Source organism: Hemiscyllium ocellatum, chromosome 2 (assembly GCF_020745735.1).
Source record: "Hemiscyllium ocellatum isolate sHemOce1 chromosome 2, sHemOce1.pat.X.cur, whole genome shotgun sequence".
Classification (NCBI taxonomy): Eukaryota; Metazoa; Chordata; class Chondrichthyes; order Orectolobiformes; family Hemiscylliidae; genus Hemiscyllium; species Hemiscyllium ocellatum.
Genome location: NC_083402.1, coordinates 99,329,016 through 99,352,699, shown reverse-complemented (window position 1 = coordinate 99,352,699; position 23,684 = coordinate 99,329,016). Strand labels below are relative to the sequence as shown.

Genomic DNA, 23,684 nt, shown 5'->3' with positions numbered 1-23,684 from the left:
ACCTGGGACTCCACTTTCAAGGAGCTATGAAACTGCACTCCAAGGTCTCTTTGTTCAGCAACACTCCCTAGGACCTTACCATTAAGTGTATAAGTCCTGCTAAGATTTGCTTTCCCAAAATGCAGCACTTTGCATTTATATGAATTAAACTCCATTTGCCACTTATCAGCCCATTGGCCCATCTGGTCCCAGATCCTGCTTAAACCTGAGGTATCCCTCTTCGCTGTCCACTACACCTCCAATTTTGGTGACATCTGCAAACTTACTAACTGTACCTCTTATGCTTGCATCTAAATCATCTATGTAAATGAGAAAAAGTAGAGGACCCAGCACCAATTCTTGTGGCACTCCACTCGTCACAGGCCTTCAGTCTGAAAAACAACTCCCTCCCACCACTACCCTCTATCTTCCACCTATCTTTCTCATAAAACTGTGACAATGTTTTAACATCTTTGTATAAATCACTACCCTCTCTCTTCATCTCCATCCTATTAGTTTCACTTTCAAAACTAATTTGCAACTTCTGAAATTCAAATTCTCTCTCTCTTTACTCAGCTAAGAATGTCTCCCCTTTTCTTTTTCCTGTCTCTTTCTTTTCCCTCTCTTTCTCTCTCTTCTCTCATGGCTCTTCTTTCCCTTTCTTTATCTTCTAACTGCTTTTGCCTCAATTGCAATCTAACTCTACTGAACCTGTCTGTTTCTCTGATACACCTAAGTGCTTGATCAACTTCATTTCAATTTCAGCTTTCCTTTTGTCCCTGGTTAAATCCAATTCTAACTTATTTGCTAATTCTAAAAGTATGCCCTTCCTCTGTCTTTTTAAAGTTTCTAGGCAAATTTGGGAAGCATTTTCAAAACCTCAGCAATCTTTAGCAATCTTAAGAACCATTTCCCTCATTTTTAATTTAACCAACCACAAGTAACTGAAATAAAAAAAACTCACCTACATTTTTTTAAAGATCTAGGACACTAACTGGCAAGTGTTTAAGTCTACTAGGATCTTTCATAACACAAATCTGTTCAAATCTGTCCAAATCTCAGACTGGATCTGTCTAATCCTGTCCAAATCTTGGACCTGAGCACCCCCCCCCCCTCCCAATCTGCTACAACATGGCAGTGAACCCTTCTGTTAATTAAACCAAATACCGAGACAAGTTCACCTTGCCCTGCAATCGGTTAAAGTACAAGTGACAGCGAACGCCCCAAAGTCCACTACTTAAAAAAAGTAACTTTTTTTTAACTCTAAAAGCGAACATTAAACAACTTCCATTCACAATTCTAAGCCCCCTTTTTCTTAACTGCTTATTATCTGCATCCAACTCTATAACAACATTCTGTTCCATTAAAACTCTTATCAAAATTACATCAACTTGATTTCAAAACCACTTGGTGGCTGTTATCTTCAGTGTCTGTCTTCTTCTGGCTGAAGATCTCCCAGGGTCGCCCTCTTTCTTTTTATGACAAATATGTTTCATATGAAAAAAGTACCTTTGATGGAGTATGTTTCCTCATTTCTTGGATCTGCATTGATGGTAGCTGGTCTGTCTCCAATTTTCAAAATGCCTGCATTGGATCATCTCATTGGTTCAATGTTGGCAAAGTAATGAATGCAAACTCAATTAGGTTTTAGTATCATGGACATAATTTAAACTGATTGGTTAAATTCAAACTGTTGTCAAATTGGCAAACAACTCAGGTATCCATTTCACAGTCAAATGTAACGTATTTTCAATTTTCCAGTACACTCTGAGACTACTTTCTGATCATTGAACACAGGTGCTTATAAACTCTCAGTGCAGAACAGGATTCACATTCTCTTAAAGGTACATTACACGTCTTCAACTTCATAACACAATCTACTACCAACCTGATTTTCCCAGTTCACCTGCATATTGAAATCCCCCATGATTCCTGTAACTTTGCCTTTCCTGCACATCTTTTCTATAATGGTTTTATGTAACTGGATGGCTGTATCCAATGGCATTCCACGGGGATCAGCACTGGGGCCTTGCCTTTGTGGTATACATAAATGTTTAGACTGGAAAATTGGAGGGTTGATCAGTAAGTTCACAGATGATACAGAAGTTGATGGGCTTGTAAATAGTAAGAAGGATCGTCTTAGATTACAAGAGAATATAAATCTGGAGTTTGCCTATTCTCCTTGTGTCTGCATGGGTTTCCTCCAGGTGCTCTGGTTTCTTCCTGCAGGTTTGGCCATGCTAAATTGACCTGTATATGATTAGGAGAAAGTGAGGACTGCAGATGCTGGAGAGTCTGTGTCAACACTTTTTGTCTCTGTAAGTGTTCAGGGATATGCAGGCTAAGTTGGTTAATTAGGGTAAATGTGTGGTTACAAGGATAGAGTGGGATGCTGTCCAGAATGTGGTTGCAGACTCAATGGGCCAAATGGCCTCCACCTGCACTGTAGGATTTCTATGATTCACACTATGATATGGGCTAAAAATGTGATTAGAATAGTTAGGTGATTGTTTTGACCACTGCAGACTTGATGGGCTAAAGGACTTTACTCTGTGCTGCAGATCTCGATGACTCTATGACTCGATGACTCACTTGAAATAAAATAAATCACAAATAGTACTACAGGAACATATCTGTTTTTATTAAAACCAAGCAAACAAGCTCTACAACCAACATGCTTTCACACCTCATTGTAATTGACAACCTATCAACCTATATTTGATAAGATGGCTCACATCAATAAAAACAGGGAATTGTACAAACACAATTTTATAATTGCCAAAACTGCTCATCAAATCACACACTGCTTGACATTAATAAATGATAAAGCTATCTATAAATGCTGACAAACCCTGCTTCTTATTCTATACATTTGATTATGCAAGTAGTGGCCAATTTGTTATCATGATGGACAGTGAATTAAATCCCACTATGGGGTGGCACAGTAGCTCAGTGGTTAGCAATGCTGTCTCACAGTGCCAGGGATCTGGGTTTGCTCCTAGTGTCAGGTGACTGTGTGGAGTTTGCACATTCTCCCTGAGTCTGTGCGGGTTTGCTCTGGTTTCCTCCCACAATTCAAAGATGTGCAGGTTACATGAATTGGCCATGCTAAATTGCCTATAGCGTTCAGAGTTGTGTCAGCTCGGTGCATTATTCAGGTAAATAGGGTTACTCTTTGGAGGGTTGGTATGAAATTGTTAGGTCGAAGAGCCTGTTTCCACACTTTAGGGATTCTAAAAAAAATCTATTGATGAAAATTGGATATATTTTATAAATTATAACATCATATGGCTATTGCAATTTGAAAAGGAATGTTTAGATGAAATCCACTCCTGGAAGAGTCAACACCTGCTACATTTCAGGAGGGTGCCATGCTGGCCACCTGCCATTATTTACATCGTAAAACTTTTATATGACCTTTATAATCATGTTTTCCTTTTTGCTGCTAATTTGTGTTTGAGAAAGAGAGGAATACATAAGAGAGGAATACAACAATGTGACTGTATCATACAGTAAGTCCCCTGCTCCTGGTAAACTGTCTTGTAAATTCACCTCCGCTGATAGTTTGGATGAGTAAATGCATATTCAAACTTCCATTGAACCAAGCAATCCACATTAGGTGCTTGATCTATACTGAACGAAGCGTTGACAACTGCAAGAGCTATTCATGCCACTAATTGGAAAAGGTGGAGGAAATCATTCAATCTCAGTCTTCATTACAGTCCAGTCTTCTCTGCTGCAAAGTGTTGCATGAGGGAAAGATAGTGATGCTCTCCAAGTGAGTATTTTTATCAACACATTGCCTAGGTTTCCAAATTAAGACCTTTTGCTTGGAGGAGATTGGGAACTGTCGCTGCAACCCATAAACTGCACACTCAGCATGAAACTAGCCCCTTTAGGATTGTAAGGAAAAAAGAGGCAAAACACATGTCTGAAAGAATCTAGTTAAGCAGTAGTTCCACAGTAATTTAAAACATATGCAGCAGGGATTAAGCATTGTACTCTGAATTACTAACCACCAAAAGGCATAAAAGCATCAGAGGGTCGGCAATTAACTTAACAAACAATATTACAACCATATTGATTTACCATTTACTAAAAAGATGGGAAATTATAGACCTGTTAGCCTGACCATGGCCATTGGTAAGATTTTAGAGTTCATGATTAAGCATGAGATTGCTGAGTATTTGAAAGTGAATGGTAAAATCAGACTGAGTCAGCACAGCTTCGTTAAGGAGAAGTCATGTTTGACAAACCTGTTAGAATTCTTTTAGGAGGTAACAAGCAAGTTAGACAAAGGACAGCCAGTAGATGTGATTTACAGTTGGATTTCTAGAGGCACACAAGGTGTCATAAAGGATAGAAGATAAGAGCCCATGTGCGAGGGGCAAGGATAGAGGATTGAATGACTGGCAGAAGACAGAGAGTGGGATAAAGGGGTTTTCTTTAGGAAGGCAACCAGTTGACTAGTAGGGTTCTGCAGGGGTCAATGTTGGGACCCCAACTATTCATGTTATATATTAACAATTTAGACGAAGGAACTGAGTACATTGTTCCTTATTTTATAGATGACATAAAGATAGATGGAGGCAGAGGTAGTGATGAACACGTACGAAGGCTGCAGAAGGACTTAGGCAGGTTAGAACAGTGGGTAAAGTTGTGGCACATGGAATACAATGAGGAAAAGTATGAAATTTTACACTTTGGTAGGAAGAACTGAGGCATAGATTGTTTTCTAAATGGGGTAAAGTCTTTGGAAATCGTGAGTCCTGGTTCAGGAGTCTCTTAAGGTTAACATGCAGGCTTTGTTGGCAGTTAGGAAGTCAAAGGTAATATTCATTTTAGAGGATCAGAATACAAGAGTAGAGATGTACTGTTCAGGCTTTTTCATCCTGTGGTCAGGCTACATTTGGAATATTGTGAGAAGTTTTGGGCTCCATATGTAATGAAAGATGTGCTGGCCTTGGAGAGGGTCCAGAGGAAAATCATGGGCTGAAGAACTTGTCATATAAGGTACAGTTGAGGATTCTGGATCTATATTTGATGAAATGAAGGAGGATATGGGTGGAATCTCCTAGAAACTTACAGGTTACTGAGAGGCCTGTATAGATAACATGGAGAAAATGTTTCCACTAGTGGGAGGGATTAGGACCTGAGATACAGCCTCAGAATGACAAGATGACCCTTTAAAACTGAAATGAGGAGGAATGTCTTCAGCCATAGAGTGCTGCCCATCTGTGAAACTTACTGCTGGAGAAGGCTTTGGAGGCTTTGGGTCTATTTAATATGGAGATAGATAAACTCTTGATTAAGGAGGCAGTCAAGGGTAATGGGTAGGAGGCAGAAGAATGGGGTTGAGAAATATATCAGCCATGATTGAACAGTAAAGCAGACTCAGTGGGACAAATGACCTAATTCTGCTCCTATATTTTATGTTTTTAGAAGACATTATCTCTTAAGAATTCACACAAGAGATTTTTGATTATAGAATGTATAAGAATTTACTATTGCAACGCGTCCAACTATGTAAACCGTATGTACCATGCACTCAGATATTCTTGAAAGGGAGAGGTAACACACACTTAGTGCAATTCACAAAGATTTTTAAAATACATCACAATGGAAAGATCTGGACAATCTATGATCTGAAAATCAGGACACAACAACGTCATTGCAACAAATTACTGCAGGTTGTTTCAAAAGAAAATCATAACTTACTTTAAAGTTAAAGCTTGTCTGAACGGTTATATAACATCTTTGGTTCCTGATTTGATCAGAACAAGCCAAATGCGCTGGCACAATAAAAATCACTAAATTACAGGCACTTGACAAAAAAATTTGTTCAATTTGATTTTCTACCTTGTAAACTGTTTCCCACAGGGTTGGGTCACATTAGTTTTAGTAGACTTAAATAAACTTAATTCATTTTGCTTTCACATGAAATTTGGTACATCTGAGACACCAAGACCCCTTTAACTGAGAATTTCCATATGTCCAGCAAGTATTCTTAACAAAATTTTCTATTTTAAAAAAATCACGTAGCACTCACGAGTGACAAAAATAGTTAACCACACCAGCAATGTTTGATGCAAAAGTTACACATTGTTATAAATGAACTACAGAAACTGAACGTACAAAACCATTTAAAATATAATTAGGAAGGGAAAGTAATATGAAATAGCTTATTTTAAATCCACAGCATAGTTCTTTGAAAAATCTCAAACAATTGCTCTGTGCAATCTTTGCTGGAAAAAGACCCATTTTTGATAAAGCTTCCTGTCTTGAAAGAATTGCAAATGTCCCGTTGATGGTCAGATGAAAAGCTTCAACAATATGTGTATTTTTCAGCAACATTTAAGTTTTGTACTACCAAATAACTATTTATGCATTCTTCTTCATACTGGCATGTGGCATTACAAAGTTTGACATCTCTGTGATAGACCTTTCTCCACAATGTAGAATTGTAATTGATGTAATCAAAAATGATTCATGTTTATGAATTAAACTTCACAATATTGCTGGCACCTTTCACAACTTTTGCACATGCTTTGTTGAAGAAGTTCCCAAAAGAACAAAATAAAATTAGAGTCGTTTTTATCAAAATGATCATTCTATTAACCCTTCACCATAAACCAGGCAGAAATTGGTTGGTAATGGAAGTCCTCTATCTCTTAACATTGATAATAGATTGTTTATGAATGTTTATAAAATAACTAATATTTTGATAAGGTTGTATCCCATACTCAAAGTGTCCTTAAAACAGATCAGCTTACAGGCACACATTTTGATCAGAATATTACTTGGAATGCAACATTGCTGCTGGAAGAAACGTCAAGTGCCAAATTGAACATGGGGATGGACATATCACCGGAAATGCTGCTAAGTACTTTGACACAGGAGATCTCATTTTGTCAGCTTCCATCTATTAAACATGATTGGCGTGATGATAGGAAACTCGCAGCGGTTGCCTCTGTCTGAATGGAATAAACCACAGGATCTTCCAGCGGGTGCCAAACACTTCTGAGAAGGTCTGCTGCCAGGGCTTGTTGGACTTCAACCTACAGATAAGAGCAATTAGTAGGAGGCAGCACTCCCATTGAGTATTGCAGCAATTTTAGAACAATAGCTTGACAGATGTTGTGCTGTTTGCTTATTATGAGCCAAAAAGTAAAATTAAGTCTTTACGATATTAAGCATTTGACATTTACAATTGTACTCTGCGTGCAACATTGAAATGGGATAAAAATACATATTTGAAGTAGACTATCAAACAAGATATAATTGCATATTTTGAAACAATATCTTGAAAGAGACCTCTGAGGAGCTGGTAGAGTCTGAATGTGTGCACAAAGCATATGGACCCATAACACTAATTATAACTATAAATTAAATATTATATTACATATTATATATACATTATATATTTTATTATATATACATATGTATAATATATACTACATATGTATAAATTATATATAATTTTCAGATACAAAACGTACGATCAGAAAATCTTTCTGTGTAGTGTGAAATGTTTTATGTATTTCTTGGTGCAGCCTATTAGTGATTAATTAGAACACGATGATGCATTTCAATGCTTTAATTATCAAAAAATGGCTATTATAAGATGCTTAATTTAAGCATTTTGATACTTTTACTTCCAGCATCTAATTTCCCACTGCACAAATATGGGAATAAAATCAATTAGTTATTGTGCTAACATGGTACTGAAAATTAAATGATCTAATGAATTAAACTAAATCAACAACTTCAGTACTATAACATTTCCACTAAAACATAAACATTTTCCCTTGGGATAAAGAAAGAGGAAATCCCTTTAATACTCACATCTCATCAAGATTACTTGACATCCTTTCAATTGTTGTCATATCCTGTTGGCAAAAATGGTTTAAAAACATAAACAAATATTTTTAGCATACATTTTGGATACTATAGTTTAGAATTATGATTTTCACATATTTAGGCCTACATGCGTTTTGAACATCTTGTAATCAAAGTCTTCAATTTGAAGTGAGAAATGAGACTGACAGTTACCATACAATTTAAAATAACTCAGTCAATTTGATGCTGTTGTAATAGATTAGATTAGATTACTTACAGTGTGGAAACAGGCCCTTCGGCCCAACAAGTCCACACTGACCTGCCGAAGCGCAACCCACCCATATCCCTAACATTTACCCCTTACCTAACACTACGGGCAATTTACCATGGCCAATTCACCTGACCCGCACATCTTTGGACTGTGGGAGGAAACCGGAGCACCCGGAGGAAACCCACGCAGACACAGGGAGAACGTGCAAACTTCCCACAGTCAGCTATGGAAAAATGGTACATAGCCTTTCTGTGCTTTCTTTGACATAATTGCATCAGAAGGTCTGAATGCCTCACTATCCATTTCTACAGCTCTCATTGCTTCACATTGCAATGGCATTTATTCCAACATCTCTAATTTATTGGCCCAGATTGTGTGGTAGTTAGGACAGCAACATAATTCTCATTTGTGTAAAAGTACTTTCAGGTTTATTTTGTTATGCCAATGTGAAATGTAAGACAAAAATCTTCAATAAAATTTATATTTTTTTAAGCAATACTCAAATTTTGGACAACTAAATGATTATTAGTATAATGACTAACTTGTTTAGCCTTTACACATATGGTTAAACATATCCTGATGGACCTAAGTGCTCTATTTTTGTAGAACTGAGAGCATATCTTCCATGGAATGGTGTCTGGCTATCACAATGGTGTCTCTGACACCAATTGAATATCTCCTTGGGATTACTGGAGCATCTGTGGCAGGCTTTTTGATTCTGTTGAGCTGCAAAGTTACTACTCTCCTCTAAATTGCTGGTTAAACTAACTTCTCTGTCTACCTTATGAATGAAGAGGGAGGTGATGATGTAGGGGTATGGACAATGTACGAGTAATTCAAAGACACAGATAATGGCCATGACAGTGGAATTTAATGAATAAATAATATTGTTGTTTTCTGGGTTTTAAAAATTAAATGTACCACCTCTTCACCACTACTGCAGTTAATAAATGACAGGGATCCAATTTTGCCAATAATGTGTTCATTTGATTATGCTTTCTCACCTCATTTATTGACTTAAAAATCAGTAGTATTTAAAATTAGCTGGATAGATGCTGGAGCAACATATTCTTGGACTTCAAATATTGGCTGCAAACTTAACTTGCCTGATTGACATGAAACAAGCATATTTCTGGAAACCTTGTCATCCTAATCTCCTTGCTGCATTGAGCATTCTCATCTGCTTTCTAAGTGACACAATTGCAAATAATGAGTCTGTAGAGAATGAGCCACACAAACTAATCAATGTAGCTGCAATCGCCTTAAAAATGGTGAACAAATGGCAAAAAAAGAAAGAATAATGTAGGAAGATTCAAAATCATAAAATCCATGAGATCAAAATGAGTTAAATTTTAGTTAATGATGGAGCCATACAGCAAAGCTGGGTTATGCAAACATACTATTGCCATTAGCTCCACCTGGAGGAGAGTAACATCCAAGCAGCACATTAAGTGAATCACAAAGTCAGTATGCAGGTATAGCAGGGTGGTAATGAGGGAAAATGGATTTTTGACACTTACTGCCAAAGGAATGGAGTGTTAAAGTATAGAGGTGTTGTTGCAACTGTAGAAGACACTGGTGAGACCATATCTGGAGAACTGTGTACAGTTTGGTCCCCTTTCTTGAGGAAGGATATAATTACATTGAAGGCAGTTCAGAGAAGGTTCACTGGATTAATTCCGGAGAAGAAAAACTTGTCTTATCAAGAGAATTTGAGCAATTTAGAAGACTGAGATGAGATCGAATTAAGTTACATAAGATGCTAAAGGGTATTGACAAATGAGAGACAGAAAGGATGTTTCTTAGGGAAAGCAGATTAAAAACAGAGATGAGGATGAATTATTTCTCTCAAAGGGTCATGAATCTGTCAAATTCACTATCCTAGAGTTCAGTAGATGCCAGGACATTGAGCATGTTTAAGGAGATAATGGACAGATTTTTAATTAGTAATGGTTTAAAGGGCTATGGGGAGCAAGTAGGAAAGTGGAGTTCAGGCCAACTTGGGATCAGCCATGATCGCAATAAATGGTGGAACAGGCTCCACTCCTGCTCCTGGTTCTTATGTTCTAAAGTGTATAGCAGATTCCTACAGATTTAGAAATCACTGCTAAAATTAGCAAGAGTTTGTGCTCATAATTATAGAGAAATTACTGACTGTATATTTGTGCAGCAAGTTAACAAGCCTCTCCTCCAAGGTAACCAAAGACTGATACTGTTATGTGCAACAGGTGCACCTTACTGACTTTTCCAATTTTGAAGGCAAGAGGAAAGGAAAGAGAAAAAAGGGTGATGGAATGATGTGGGTTGTGGGCTGTACAAATTAACATATGTGATGAGTGACCACTTTGGCAAAAGTTACATTTTGAAAATAAACTATTGTATTTTGAATTGCCACATTGTCAAATAAACAATGGGAATCTGGATGTAGTGTTCATGCTGCACAAAGGAACCAAAAAATGATGGGCTTATTTTTAAAATGAGAAATTCAAGGATACATATTTCATGAGTGTACTTGACACATGGAATATGTTATAACACTGAAGACAAATTTTATCCAGGAGAGGGATTCAGATATCGTTAAAAGGTAGTAATTGTAAATACAAAGAGTTAAGTGCACATTTTCTTTTATTGATCCATTATTATATATTGCTTATATTTCTTGAGTCAAAAACAAAACCACAGTTCTGAGAGTAACTTTACTCAGACACAAATTCCTTCAATATCTGGGAAATTTATTGCAGATAAATGCAATCCCAATCCAATCTGTCAGCATACAGGGGAAGGAAGACAGGTTTTTATGGTGGGAAGGGATTAAGAATGGTCACAAGTGGGGATATGTTGGATGGTGGAGAAAATACACCTCCTGTCAGAATGAATTTGTGGCACTGAGATCTTCTGTGCCTTTATAGTTGGTGGATGCACTATACACTGCTAATACATTGGCTTATGACTATCTATCTGATCCAGTCGTTTTTGTACACTTTACAGAAGGTAAAATTAAATATGAGGTAATAGAGTTGGTGCAGACACAATGGCCTGAAAAGTTTCCTTCTGTGCTGTAACAATTCCATAATCTTGTGATTTTCCATTTCTTCCATATTTCTTCAGCATGCCTAAGTACTATCTTAGCTATTAATTACATTGCTAGGCAGAATTTAATGTTGGTGATGAGAGATTGTCTCTGAGCTGGAGTATGAGCCTCTTCTAGTGAGGGAATTAAGTGTCATTCAGGCATTTCTCTCTGATCTTGGCTGATCATGGGCCATCAGCATTCCAGTGTTCATTTGTGCCACTGGGAATGGTGGTAACTGCCAGTAAATTCATCCTTTAGAAGCTTTGGATCGTCCAGGGCCACAAAAGAGTGATGGTGAGATAGGAGCCACTGGCTATGACTGGAAAGTGGCAGAAGAATGGCTAGGGGTGGATCTCAGTGGAGCACCCTTTCCCTATGCTCAGTGCCTCTGTCAGGCACTGAGTGACTTTGAAGAGGGCTCTCACTCTTCCCTGAGAGACTGCCTGGCAAAGCTCCCCGCCACAACTAGCTGGATACTTGGGTAATAAGATAAGACCCCTAGTTGGGCATTTAGAGCACCCTCAAAGGCTCATTCAGCTTCTGTATTTAAAGACTGTTTATGAGCCTTTTCATGTTCAGCTTAATAGAAGAGGAGCAGGAAGTTTGTACAATCACTATCACCCACCTGACTAAATACTACATGCTGTCTCAAACACATCAGCATGACAAGGTTACATTTCATTGGTGTTTCTTTAATGCTCTATCTTTCATGTATTAAAGATACTCTGTTATATCATTCAAAAGGTATTATGATGGACTTACTCTGTCCAAATTGCTAATTCTGTCATTTTCTCTGATTCTTTCAGAGTGCTCATCCACCACTTGTTCCCCTGTTCTCAATGGCCAATCTGAAATATTCATGTGCTTATCATCTCCACAGAGGCTGAGTGACCTGCTATATTTCCCAGATGTTTGTGCACTTCTTGTTTCATAGTCCCATCATTTAATGAGTTATCTTTGTTATACATGACATTTCATGTTATTAAGCATTATATTTGTTTTGAAAAAATGAGTTAGCTTTGACGATGCTTCTGGAACTGATTGAAGGAAGTATTGTACAGGAAGTTATCAATTGTAATCTACTCTAATAAAATATCTCACTCACTCTTGTTATTTTTTGCTCCTGTGCTTTAAAACTGTCATTAATCTACACCTTGCTCAAAACTGGTCTTACTGTGCAAATCAACCACTCCTTGCCATTCTGCAGGTGTTAACCTCAGTTTTTCTAATTATGTCCAAAGGCTTTAAGGAACTAGCCAAGACAGGTCTGATATTGATTAAAATCATCATAACTAAACCATGAGAAATGGTTTAAAATCCTACAATTAACTCCTTTTCCCCAGATGGAAGTTTTCAAGGATTTGGAAGGTGCTGTTTAGGATCCTTAATGAATTTCTGAATTGCAGATGATAAACATTGCCGCTACTGATCATCTGTAATTGATAAGAGTGCATGTTTGTGGATGTGGTTCCAATCAAACAAGTTGTTTTGTCCTGGATGATGTCAAGCTTCTTGACTGTAATTAGAGCTGCACACTTTGCTTTGATTTGTTGTTGTCACATGTACCTGAGCACATTGAAAAGTTTTGTTGTGTGACCAGTACTGGCAGATCATAACAGACAAGGACATACAGATTATTGGGTATTTAGACAGAGTAAGGTTACGGCTGCACAGGAGGTGCACAAAAGCAATATCAACATTAGATTTGAAATTAGAGCGGCCCATTCAACTGCATAAAAACAGCAGGGAAGAAGCTGTCTTTGAACCTACTGATACATGTGTTCAAGCTTTGGCATCTTCTGCATGACGGAGTAGGTTGGAAAAGAGGATTAACAGGATGGAAGGGGTATTTGACGATACCAGTAGCCTTTCCATGGCAGTGAGAAATGTAGTCAGAGTCCATGGATGGGAGGCTGATTTTCATGATGATCTGGGATGTGTACACAACTTTCTGCAGTTTCTTACAGTCCTGGGTAGAGCAATTGCTGCACCAAGCCGTTATGCTCCTAGATAGAATACTTTCTGTGGTGCATCTGTGAAAATTGGTGAGGATCCTTATGGACATGCCAAATTTCCTAAGCCTTCTGAGGAAGAAGAGGCATTGTTGTGCCTTCTTGCAACAATGTGGATGGTCCTGGACAGATTGCTGCTTATTGTCACTCCTTGGAACTTAACACATTCGACCCTTTCCACCTCATCGCCATTGATGTAGATGCGGCCGTGTCTTCCTCCATTCTTCCTGAAGTCAATGATCAGTCCTCTTGTTTTGTTGACATTGAGAAAGATTATCATCATTGCATCATAACACAAAGCACTCTATTTCCTACCTGAATTCTGACTTACGATTGTTGGATATCAGGCCCATAACGGGGTGTCATCAGCGATCTTGTAAGTGGCTTTCATATAACATTTAGCCACACATTTATGAGCATACAGGTAATACAGTAGGGGGCTGAGTACACATCCTTGCACAGTGCCAATGTTAAGCATTATTGTGGTGGAGGCGCTGTTGTCTGTCTTCACTGATTGTGGTCGGAATGTAGGTCAGGAAACTTAGGATCCAGAAGACAGAGCAGGAACCTAGGTCTTGGAGTTTTGAGAATACTTATCAGGCAAGGGAATTCTATCATACTCGTAACTTATGCATTATGGACATGCTTTGGGCAAGCAGGAAGTGAGTTACTCGCTTAAGTATTCCTGGCCTCCGAGCTGCTCTTCTATGTAGTGATGGTAATTGCAGTGAAAGTAAAGGGGTGGTGTTTAAATTGCCTCTTATTGGAGATGGTCATTGCCTGGCATTTGTGTGGCACAAATGTTAGTTTCTACTTGTCACCCTAAGCACAGGTACAGATCTTGTAGCATTTAGTGGGCGGCACGGTACCACAGTGGTTAGCACTGCTGCCTCACAGCGCCAGAGACCTGAGTTCAATTCCTGCCTCAGGTGACTGACTGTATGGAGTTTGCACATTCTCCCCATGTCTGCGTGAGTTTCCTCCAGGTGCTCCGGTTTCCTCCCACAATCCAAAAATGTGCAGGTTAGGTGAATTGGCCGTGCTAAATTGCCCGTAGTGTTAGGTGAAGGGGTAAATGTAGAGGAATGGGTCTGGGTGGGTTACGCTTCAGCGGGTCAGTGTGGACTTGTTGGGCTGAAGGGCCTGTTTCCACACTGTAGGTAATCTAATCTAATCATTTGAACACATTCTCCTGAGGAGTTATGAATGATGCTGAACAACCCAAGTTCTTATGATGGAAGAAATGTCATTGATGAAGCAACGAAAGATATGTAGGATACTAACCTGAGAAATTCCTGCAGTGGTGTTCTGGAACTGAGATGACTGACCTCCAACAATCACAACCATCTTCCTATGTGCCAGGCATGACTCCAACCAGCACAGTGTTTGCCCCTTGATTGCTGTTGATTCCAGTTTTGATAGGGTGTCTTGATGCTACACTTGGTTAAATGCAACCTTGAGGTCAAGGGTTGTCAATGTCAACTCAACATGTTTGAACCATGTTTGAACTTGACCACTAATATGAAGTGCTCAGTGGCTCTGGTGGAACCCAAACTAGGTGCCACTAAGTGAGTTATTGCTAAGCAGATCCTGCTTGTTAGCACTGTTGAATGAAACTTTCCATGACTTTACTCATGATCCAGAATGGACTGATGGGACAGTAATTGGTTGGGTTTTGTGTACATACATGGGTATTTTTCCACTTGGTGGATAGATGTCAGTGTTGTAGCCATGCTGGAACAGCTTGGCTAGGGGTGCAACAGGTTTTGGAAGACAAGTTTTCAGTACTATTGCAGGAATGTTGTCATGGCCTGTAGCCATTTCAGTATTTGTTTCTTGATGTCAATGGAGAGTATCATATTTGTGGAAGACTGCCATCTGTGATGCTGAAAATTCCTGGAAGCCATTCACTCAACACTTACTGTCATGGAAGTTCACAGCATGGAAACAGGCCCTTCGACCCAACCTGTCCATTTTCACAATTAAGTAGTCCCATTTGCCTGCATTTGGTCCATATCTCTCCATACCTATTCCTTATATGTACCTGTCTAAACGTTTCTTAAATGACAAAATTGTATTTGCTTCCATCATTATCTCTGTCAGTCCATTCCAGATACTCACCACCTTCTGTGTGAAGAAAATGCCCTTCTGTACCTTTTTTGTATTTTTCCACTCTCATTCTGGAGTCTCAATTGCAGCCACAAAAAATGTCTGTCTGTGCTCCTGACTAGCGAGTCCTCAACAATTAATGCTCGCTTATAATTTCCCAGCCCTGGTCTACCACACACCTCACCACCACCCCCCACCTCCCCCCCCCCCCCCACCACCCCAACAGTATCCAAAACAATATGCCTGTTAGAGAGCGGAATACCCACAGTAGACTCCTGCACTACCTGCCAGTCTCTCCTGGCAGTCACCCATTTACCGAACTGTAACTCTATAGTAACAAGAGTTTATCACTCCCTCTGCCCCTGTATGCTCTTCAGTGTGCCCAGCTACTGCTCCAACCAAACCACGTAGTTTGTGAGGAGCTGCAGTCAATTCCCTGCAGACATAGTTGTTGGGACCACTAAACTGCTCTCTGATCTCCCAGATCTCGCAGGAGGATCATACCACTGCTTTAACTGCTGACTCTGACCCTTCACAGGAAGACAAATGATAGAATCTTACCATCTTCTTTCTTTGTTGCTGATTGCCTTCCTCACCAAAGCCTGATATTCACCAGAGCCCACAAGTAATTCTCCAACAGCACTGCATCCACAAAGTAGCCCCTTCTCAAAACATGGCTGTTCCATTATACCTCGTCTCTGTTTTATTTATGGGCAGTTGCAGTAAATAAACTGACTCTTCCCAAAATCCTTTACAGTCACTTCTCAGCAGCGCTGTGTTTTGGATGCTCTTGCACAGTTCGCTGACACCAGCTGTTCTGCGCTCTCCTCCTCAATTGCGGTGACTGAGCTGACTCATCTAAGAACCCTCCTGAGTCACTTCTCAGCTGCATCTTCCTACACTCTCCATTGAATCATTCCTGTACTTTTTTTTAAAAGAGTCACAATGTTAAAACAATTTAAAAACACTCCTCCAAAAAAGATTGTTTCATCCACTCTAATAGTGATATAAAAAGTTATCCCACTCTGCTTCACCGGTCAGTGACATTAGATCAGTGAAGGATCTTCAAATCAACACATTATTTATTATAGGCAGAGCAGTACAGATTCTGTGGAAGCAGGCTATTCAACCCATTGAGTCCATACCATCCCTTTGAAGACCAACCCAACCAGACCACTCCCTTCCCTATCCCTCTAACTCTACATTTCCCATGGCTAATCCACCTAACCTGCACATCTTTAGATGGTAGGAGGAAACCAGCACACTCAGAGGAAACCCACACAATCATGGGGATAATGTGCAAACACCACATCGACAGTCGGCCAAGCATAAAATCAAACCCAGGTCCCTTGAGCTGTGAGGCAGCAGTGTCACCCAGAAGCACAGAATAATGGATACATTTAAAAACAAATAGGAGGTTGTCTTCTGATGAACTATTGTTGTCTGAAACTCTGGGCAGAAAATTACAAGGGGTTGTTGAGAGGGTCAGTGGAGAGAGTAGAGTGGGTTGAACTAGCTCTGCCCTCTCTGGAAGTTGGACAACTGGTGGTTCGATGACAGGTCTGGGACAGGCCGATCCTGCAGCTGTCATGCACTGATGTGAGCTATGTTGGTACAAATGTGACTTGTGTCCCTTGTTTAGATCAAGCCCCATCCTCTGGATCTCCTAGCCAATCTGATTGGCCACCCCACAGCAATGTGTTTGACTTTTAATTGGCATCTAAAATGGCCTAAAGAACTAATCAGTTCAAGAGTACTTAGGGCTAGGCAATGAATGCTGGAAAGGCCAGCGACATCCGCATCCCTTGATGGAATAAAGAAAAATAACTCTATGTGAAGACCATAGGAACCATACTTACAGTTATAACATTTGACAGCTGACCATAAAAAAGACCAAACATCCCTCCAAACATCACTATGCCCATCAAGGTAGATATCCGCAGCATGGCCAACTCATGTCGGAACACAAAGAGCTCCTTTCAAGAAGGAAGAAAGTCATCACAGTTTAACTGTCAGCACTAAAAACATGAAATTATTTTTACAAAATTATTCAACAGGGGCTATGGTTTCATTTGATTATAGCATCGAATTGGGTTTGAAAAGCACAAAATTTGTCCAACGTATGTCTGAAACCTTGTTTTATTTGAATATAAACAGATCATCAAAATCCCTTTGGTGACTAAAATTATAGAGTCATAGAGATGTACAGCATGGAAACAGACCCTTTGGTCCAATCAATCCATGTTAACCAGTTTGTAAACAAACCATATGATTTCTCAACTCATATTAATGTACAGATTGCTTTTGCACTAAATGAAAATATATAATCTATTAGTTCAAAGTTCTGCTTTGTGTTCTGCAATCTACGAACCTTTGAAAGTTTTGCAATTATTCTCTGATCTTGTTTTCTGTTTTAAAAATACTTGTTTATGTGATCATGACATTTACTATGAAGGGTCAATGCACTAAACATAACAATACATTTCTGAACATGAATTTGTTGGCAATGGTCATTGCCTGGCACTTGTGTGTTATTTGCAACTTTTCAGTCGATCCTGATTATTGACCAGGTATTGCTGCATTTGGACATTAACTGCTTCAATATCTGAAGAGTTGCTAATGGTGATAACATCATGCAACTGTCAATAAACTTTCCCACCTAATGGAAAGAAGGTAATTGATGGAGAAGCTGAAGACGACCTGAAGAACTCCTGTGAAGATGAATTACTCACTAGAATTATAACCACACAGTTTTAAACCAAAATAATTCTTCCTTCTTCCCCAATCTCCTTTATTTTTCTTACTCCTCCTCCCTACCTGACAGATGTAAGTTTATAACACTTCAACAGATTGTGTACGTTGTTGTCCCTGTCAAATTACTTCCACAAATCAAAAGTAAACCTTTGAAATTCAGGTTTCTATTTTTCATGGTTTCCCTTTCAACATTTTTTATCTTATCCTGTATCTAACCCAACAATTGTGTTGCATCTTTAACATAGCAAACCTTTCCAAAATGCTTCACAGGTGTTTTTTATATAACATCGGGCACTGAGCAATTAAAATTATGTTTGGATCAGTATGCAAAGGCTTTGGCAAAAAGGGTCAGGTTTAAGGATGGCCTTAAAGGACATTAGAGAGAGGTGAGAGGTACATTAGAGAGATGTGGGTGAGATTGTTAAGGCACAGTGGTCAAAGGGAATTGATGAAACCAAGAGCCAGAATGGAGCAATTCAGAGATCTCCAATATCTGTTTAGCTGGACAGAGGTAACAAAGTGAACAGAAAGTGAAGCAAGGAGAAAGTGAGGACTGCAGATGCTGGAGATCAGAGCTGAAAATGTGTTGCTGGAAAAGTGCTGCAGGTCAGACAGCATCCAAGGAGCAGGAGAATTGACGTTTCAGGCATGAGCCTGAAGAAGGGCTCATACCCGAAATGTCGATTCTCCTGCTCCTTGGATGCTGCCTGACCTGCCGCGCTTTTCCAGCAACACACTTTCAGAAAGTGAAACAATGCAAATATTTAGTCACAAGAGTGAGAATTTAAGATCTGCTTGCAATTGGGAACCAACTCATGTCAATGAGAACAGTGAAATAATTAAACAAAACTTGGTGAGATAGTAACAGAATGGAATGAGCCCAGGTTGACACAAGGTGGTAAAATGGGAGTGGGCTGGACAGAATAGATTATTTAGGCTTGGAAGTAACATTATAAACAACAGTTTCAGCAGTGGATTGGCTCAATTGCAAAGCCAGATGATTGTTAGTGACTTTATTTTTAATAATTTCTGTGGACTTGAACTTGAAGGCAGAGGAAAACCTTTTTAAAAAAAAAGGTATTTCTTGAAAGACATGTGTCCTGTAACAATGTTTTGTTTACTGCATGATTTGGTGATGCCGGTGTTGGACTGGGGTGTACAAAGTTAAAAATCACACAACACCAGGTTGTAGTCCAACAGATTTAATTGGAAGCACACTAGCTTTTGGAGAGATGCTCCTTTATCAGATAATTGTGTAGGGCTCGATTGTAACACAGAATTTATAGCAAAAATTTGCAGTGTGATGTAACTGAAATTATACATTGAAAAATTGATTGTCTGTTAAGCCTTTCATCTATTAAAATACAGTGATAGTTTCATCTCTTTCATGTGTAAATCACAAAACCCTTTTTTTTAAAAAGTTGCATTCTTGGGTTAGCTGTTAACAATGGTGATAGCTAGACAATACGTTGAAAGTAAAATCAATGACTGCAGATGCTGGAAACCAGATACTGGATTAGTGGTATGGAAGAGCACAGCAGTTCAGGCAGCATCCAATGTGCAGCGAAATCAATGTTTCGGGCAAAAGCCCTGATTCCTGATGAAGGTCAGGTGAATTGGCCATGCTAAATTGCCCGTAGTGTTAGGTAAAGGGGAAAATGTAGGGGTATGGGTGGGTTGCGCTTCGGCGGGTTGGTGTGGACTTGTTGGGCCGACGGGCCTGTTTCCACACTGTAAGTAATCTAATCTAATCTAATCTAATCCATAATATGTTGAAGGTGTTCTCGGTCTATGACCTGATGTTTAGATTGATTCTAATCTAAAAAATGAGATATCTCTTTGTGATTTACACATGAAAGAGGTGAAACTATCATTGTATTCTAACAGATGAAAGGCTTAACAGACAATCAATTTTTCAATGTATAATTTCAGTTACATCACACTGCAAATTTTTGCTATAAATTCTGTGTTACGATCGAGCCCTCCACAATCACCTGATGAAGGAGCGTCGCTCTGAAAGCTAGTGTGCTTCCAATTAAACCTGTTGGACTATAACCTGGTGTTGTGTGACTTTTAACTTTGTTTACTGCAGACCAACTGCCTGGATTTACAACAGTCAGGTTGCTGTTTCTGCTTCTGGGAAGGAAAAGAGTTTCTCGGCTCAGCTCTTTTGTTTCTGAACAAAACTCCTGTAGAGGATTCAGTCTGGGACCTGGAGTCAAGCCTGATCTCTGACTGTCCACTTCAACAGCATGTTGAGGAGTCCTGGATACTGTGTTTTCTGATGAAGCAGCAGATCTCGCACATATCTTTGTATGCCAGAACATCAGACTGTCAGCTATCTGAACACTCCATACTTTATCCTTTACCTTTTTCTTCAAGGGCTAAGACTTATTGGCCAAAAGTGTTATTTTTTCCAAAGTGAATCTCTATAGAGAGAAACAGAAAATATGTTGCTGGAAAAGCTTAGCAGGTCTGGCAGCATCTGTGAAAAGAAATCAGAGCTAATGTTTCAGGTCCAGAGACCCTTCCTCACTTCTGTTTTGTTTCTGATTTTACAGCACCTGCAGTTCCTTCGCTCTCTATAGGCAAAATTAATTTTGTTTTTCTCTTTACCTGATGTGTGTTGGCACTTGTTTGTGTATGTGTTTGTTTGATTAGAGGGATAAACATTTATATTTGCATATTATAAACTGTGTTAATTAATTTTGCATCACAGTTGAAAACACTTTCTTTGTAATAAATCAATAATTCCGTTGATTTAAAGAAATCTGTTGATAGATCATTTTATTCTAAGTGTATTGTACAGAAAACACATGTTATCATATTGGAAGTGGGTAAAACAATTAAATTGATGTTGTAACCCATGGAATCATAGGACCAGAGAGAGGGAGAGTGTATTCTTCCCAGCTTAGTTGTAACAGGTAGAAGGAGGCACTTTTCGTGATATACTGGATACCATGTTGAAACCTTGGCTCAGGGGCAAATAAACTCTGAGTCTGTGAATAGTTAAGTTCAATCTCAATAGTTGAAAGTGAAGGAACTAGAATTGATGGTTAAAGAGTGGATAGGGACAATGTATTTGGTATTTTCAATAACTATCCAGGGGAAATTTGTACTTGCCTGGCCATCTAATATTTAACTTGACAAATCAGAGGACGGGGACAGATCAAGATTAGTACTGATGAGGTAGAGATGAGAATCCACATCATCTAACTTCAGTTTGATGATAGTGCCAATGGTAAATAATCAATTGAGCAGTAGGTGGGCCAAAGATAGCACCTAGAGAGATCCCACAAGTGATGTGATGGATAGGTAAGAACAGAAATAGATGAAAGCCATTCTTAGCATTTGTTATTTGTTCATATGATGTAAATGTTATTGATGAGGCCAGAATGTATTGCCCATCCCAGCTGGTGAGCTGCCTTCTGGAATAACTAGAATACATGGACAGTGCTGTTGGGGAGGGAGGTCCAAGACTTTTACCAATGACACTGAAAGAATGGCCATTACAGATCCCTATCAGGATGAAGAATGTCATAGAGGAAAGGTGGTCTTGCTGTTTCCATGTATTTGCATCTGATGTTTATCAAGACAGTAGAGTCCTGGGTTTGGAAAATTAATTAGAATCATAGAATCCTACAGTTTGGAAACAAGTCCTTTGGCCCAACAGGCCCACACCCACCCTCTGAAAAGTAAACCACCCAGACCCATTCCCCTCACCTATTATCCAACATTTTCCCTGACTAATTCACCTAACCTACACATTCATGGCCAATTCATTTAGCCTGCACATCTTTGGATTGTGGGAGGAAACTAGAGCACTGGAGGAAACCCACGCAGACACAGGGGGAATGTGTAAACTTCACACAGGCAGGTGCTCAAGGCTGGAATTGAACCTGGATCTCTGACGCTGTGAGGCAGCAGTGCTAACCACCGAGCTACTATCTCAGAAGCCTTGGTGAATATTTGCAGGGCACCTTGTTAGTGGTACACAGCACTGATAATGTGTGAAGAGTGAACGATTAAACTATTGTATGAGGTGCCAATCAAGGTGTCTTGTTGTGTGGATGTTGACTTGTGCCTTGTAGATGGTAAAGGGTCTTTAGTGAGTCAGGAAGTGAGTCATTCGCTGCAGAATTCTGAGCCTCTAACCAGCTTTTGTCATCGCTGTATGCAGGTGACTAGTCCAGTTCAGTTTCTGGTCAATGTCAATTCCTGGATGTTGACAGTGGGGAAACTAATGATCATAGTGCCACAAAATTCCCGCCTCAGGTGACTGTGTGGAGTTTGCACATTCTCCCCTTGTCTGCGTGGGTTTCCTCCGGGTGCTCCGGTTTCCTCCCACAGTCCAAAAATGTGCAGGTTAGGTGAATTGGCCATGCTAAGTTGTCCATAGTGTTCGGTGAAGGGGCAAATGTAGGGGAATGGGTCTGGGTGGGTTGCTCTTTGGAGGGTTGGTGTGGACTTGTTGGGCCGAAGCGCCTGTTTCCACAATGTAAGTAATCTAATCTAATCTAAAAAATAATGAAGGACAATTGTTAGAATCTCCTTAGTCGATGACAGTCACCAGCTGGCACTTATCAGTTGAAACTTATCAGCACAAGCCTCTTTGTCCAGATATGGCTGCAACTGGGCATGGATGTTGTATTGTCTGAAAAATTGAGAACTATAGGATGGTTACAACAGAGAACTGAACACATTTCTTTTTGTTTATGCTGGCTCTCCCAACTTTTTCCCATAATTTTGCAAATGTTTATGTAGATTATTATTCAAATCTTTTGAAAGCCTTGAATGACTCTGTTGCCATCATATTTTCAGGCAGTGCAGACTTCAATCCTAACCACATGATTGCTGGTGAACCAAGGGCTCAATTCATTTCAGATTATGAAGGAATCTGGCAGCAAAACTAGTGCAGATAAGTTGACATTTCCCCAGTTTGCTATTCCAACAAGTCTGAAACATTTTGACAAGGTCACCAAGTTGCAAGCTTCAAAGTTGATTATCAGCCAACAATTCCCAATGCATGCATTCACAGAATCACAATAATGTGGAAGCAGACCATTTGGTCCATCAAGTCTACACCAACACTCCAAAGAGCATTCCACACAACTCGCCCTATTCCTGTAATTCCCATGGCTAATCACCAAGCTTACCATCCCTGGCCAATCCACCTAGCCTGCACAAGAAACCGGAACACCAGGAGAAAACCCACACGGACACAGGAAGAATGCGCAAACTCCACACAGACGCCGTCCAAGAGTGGAATAGAACCTGGGCCCCTGCTGGTGTGAGGAAGGGCCACTGAACCACTTTGCCACCCATTCTAGAAATGGGTACAGAATGTATAACATTGTGTGTGCCTGCACTGTCTGTCAACTAACTAAGTATTTGTGAATTGTTGTAAGGCCATTTACTAAAGCCAGAGAAGTGACTGCAAGATGTGTCATTTAACAGGAAGGAAAAACAGAGAGAATCATCCCGGGCAGGCTTCCTGAGAATTGGTTCCCAGTCCACCCTCTTGGCCTCTGTTGGTATAGAAAATAATAGCTGTCTGTAAAAACCACATATAAGTTAAAGCATTTACAAAAGTGTCCAGCATGGAATTGATTTGTGGCCATGTGTCCTATTCAAGCATGTAGCTCAC

The 23,684-nt window shown here is 39.5% G+C and overlaps 1 protein-coding gene across 2 annotated transcripts in view; it reads right to left on the bottom strand.

Moving 5' to 3' along the window:
- Positions 1-2,613: 2,613 nt before the first annotated feature.
- zdhhc21 (zinc finger DHHC-type palmitoyltransferase 21) overlaps positions 2,614-23,684 on the bottom strand; it is a 145,217-nt gene continuing 124,146 nt past the window's right edge. For both annotated transcript variants that reach the window (XM_060845541.1, XM_060845551.1), the window contains exons 6-8: positions 17,143-17,259; positions 7,825-7,868; positions 2,614-7,037 (exon numbers count right to left, since the gene is read on the bottom strand). In XM_060845541.1, coding sequence (XP_060701524.1) covers positions 6,905-7,037; positions 7,825-7,868; positions 17,143-17,259 — 294 coding nt within the window. In that variant the 3' untranslated portion in view covers positions 2,614-6,904. The remainder of the gene's footprint in view (positions 7,038-7,824; positions 7,869-17,142; positions 17,260-23,684) is intronic.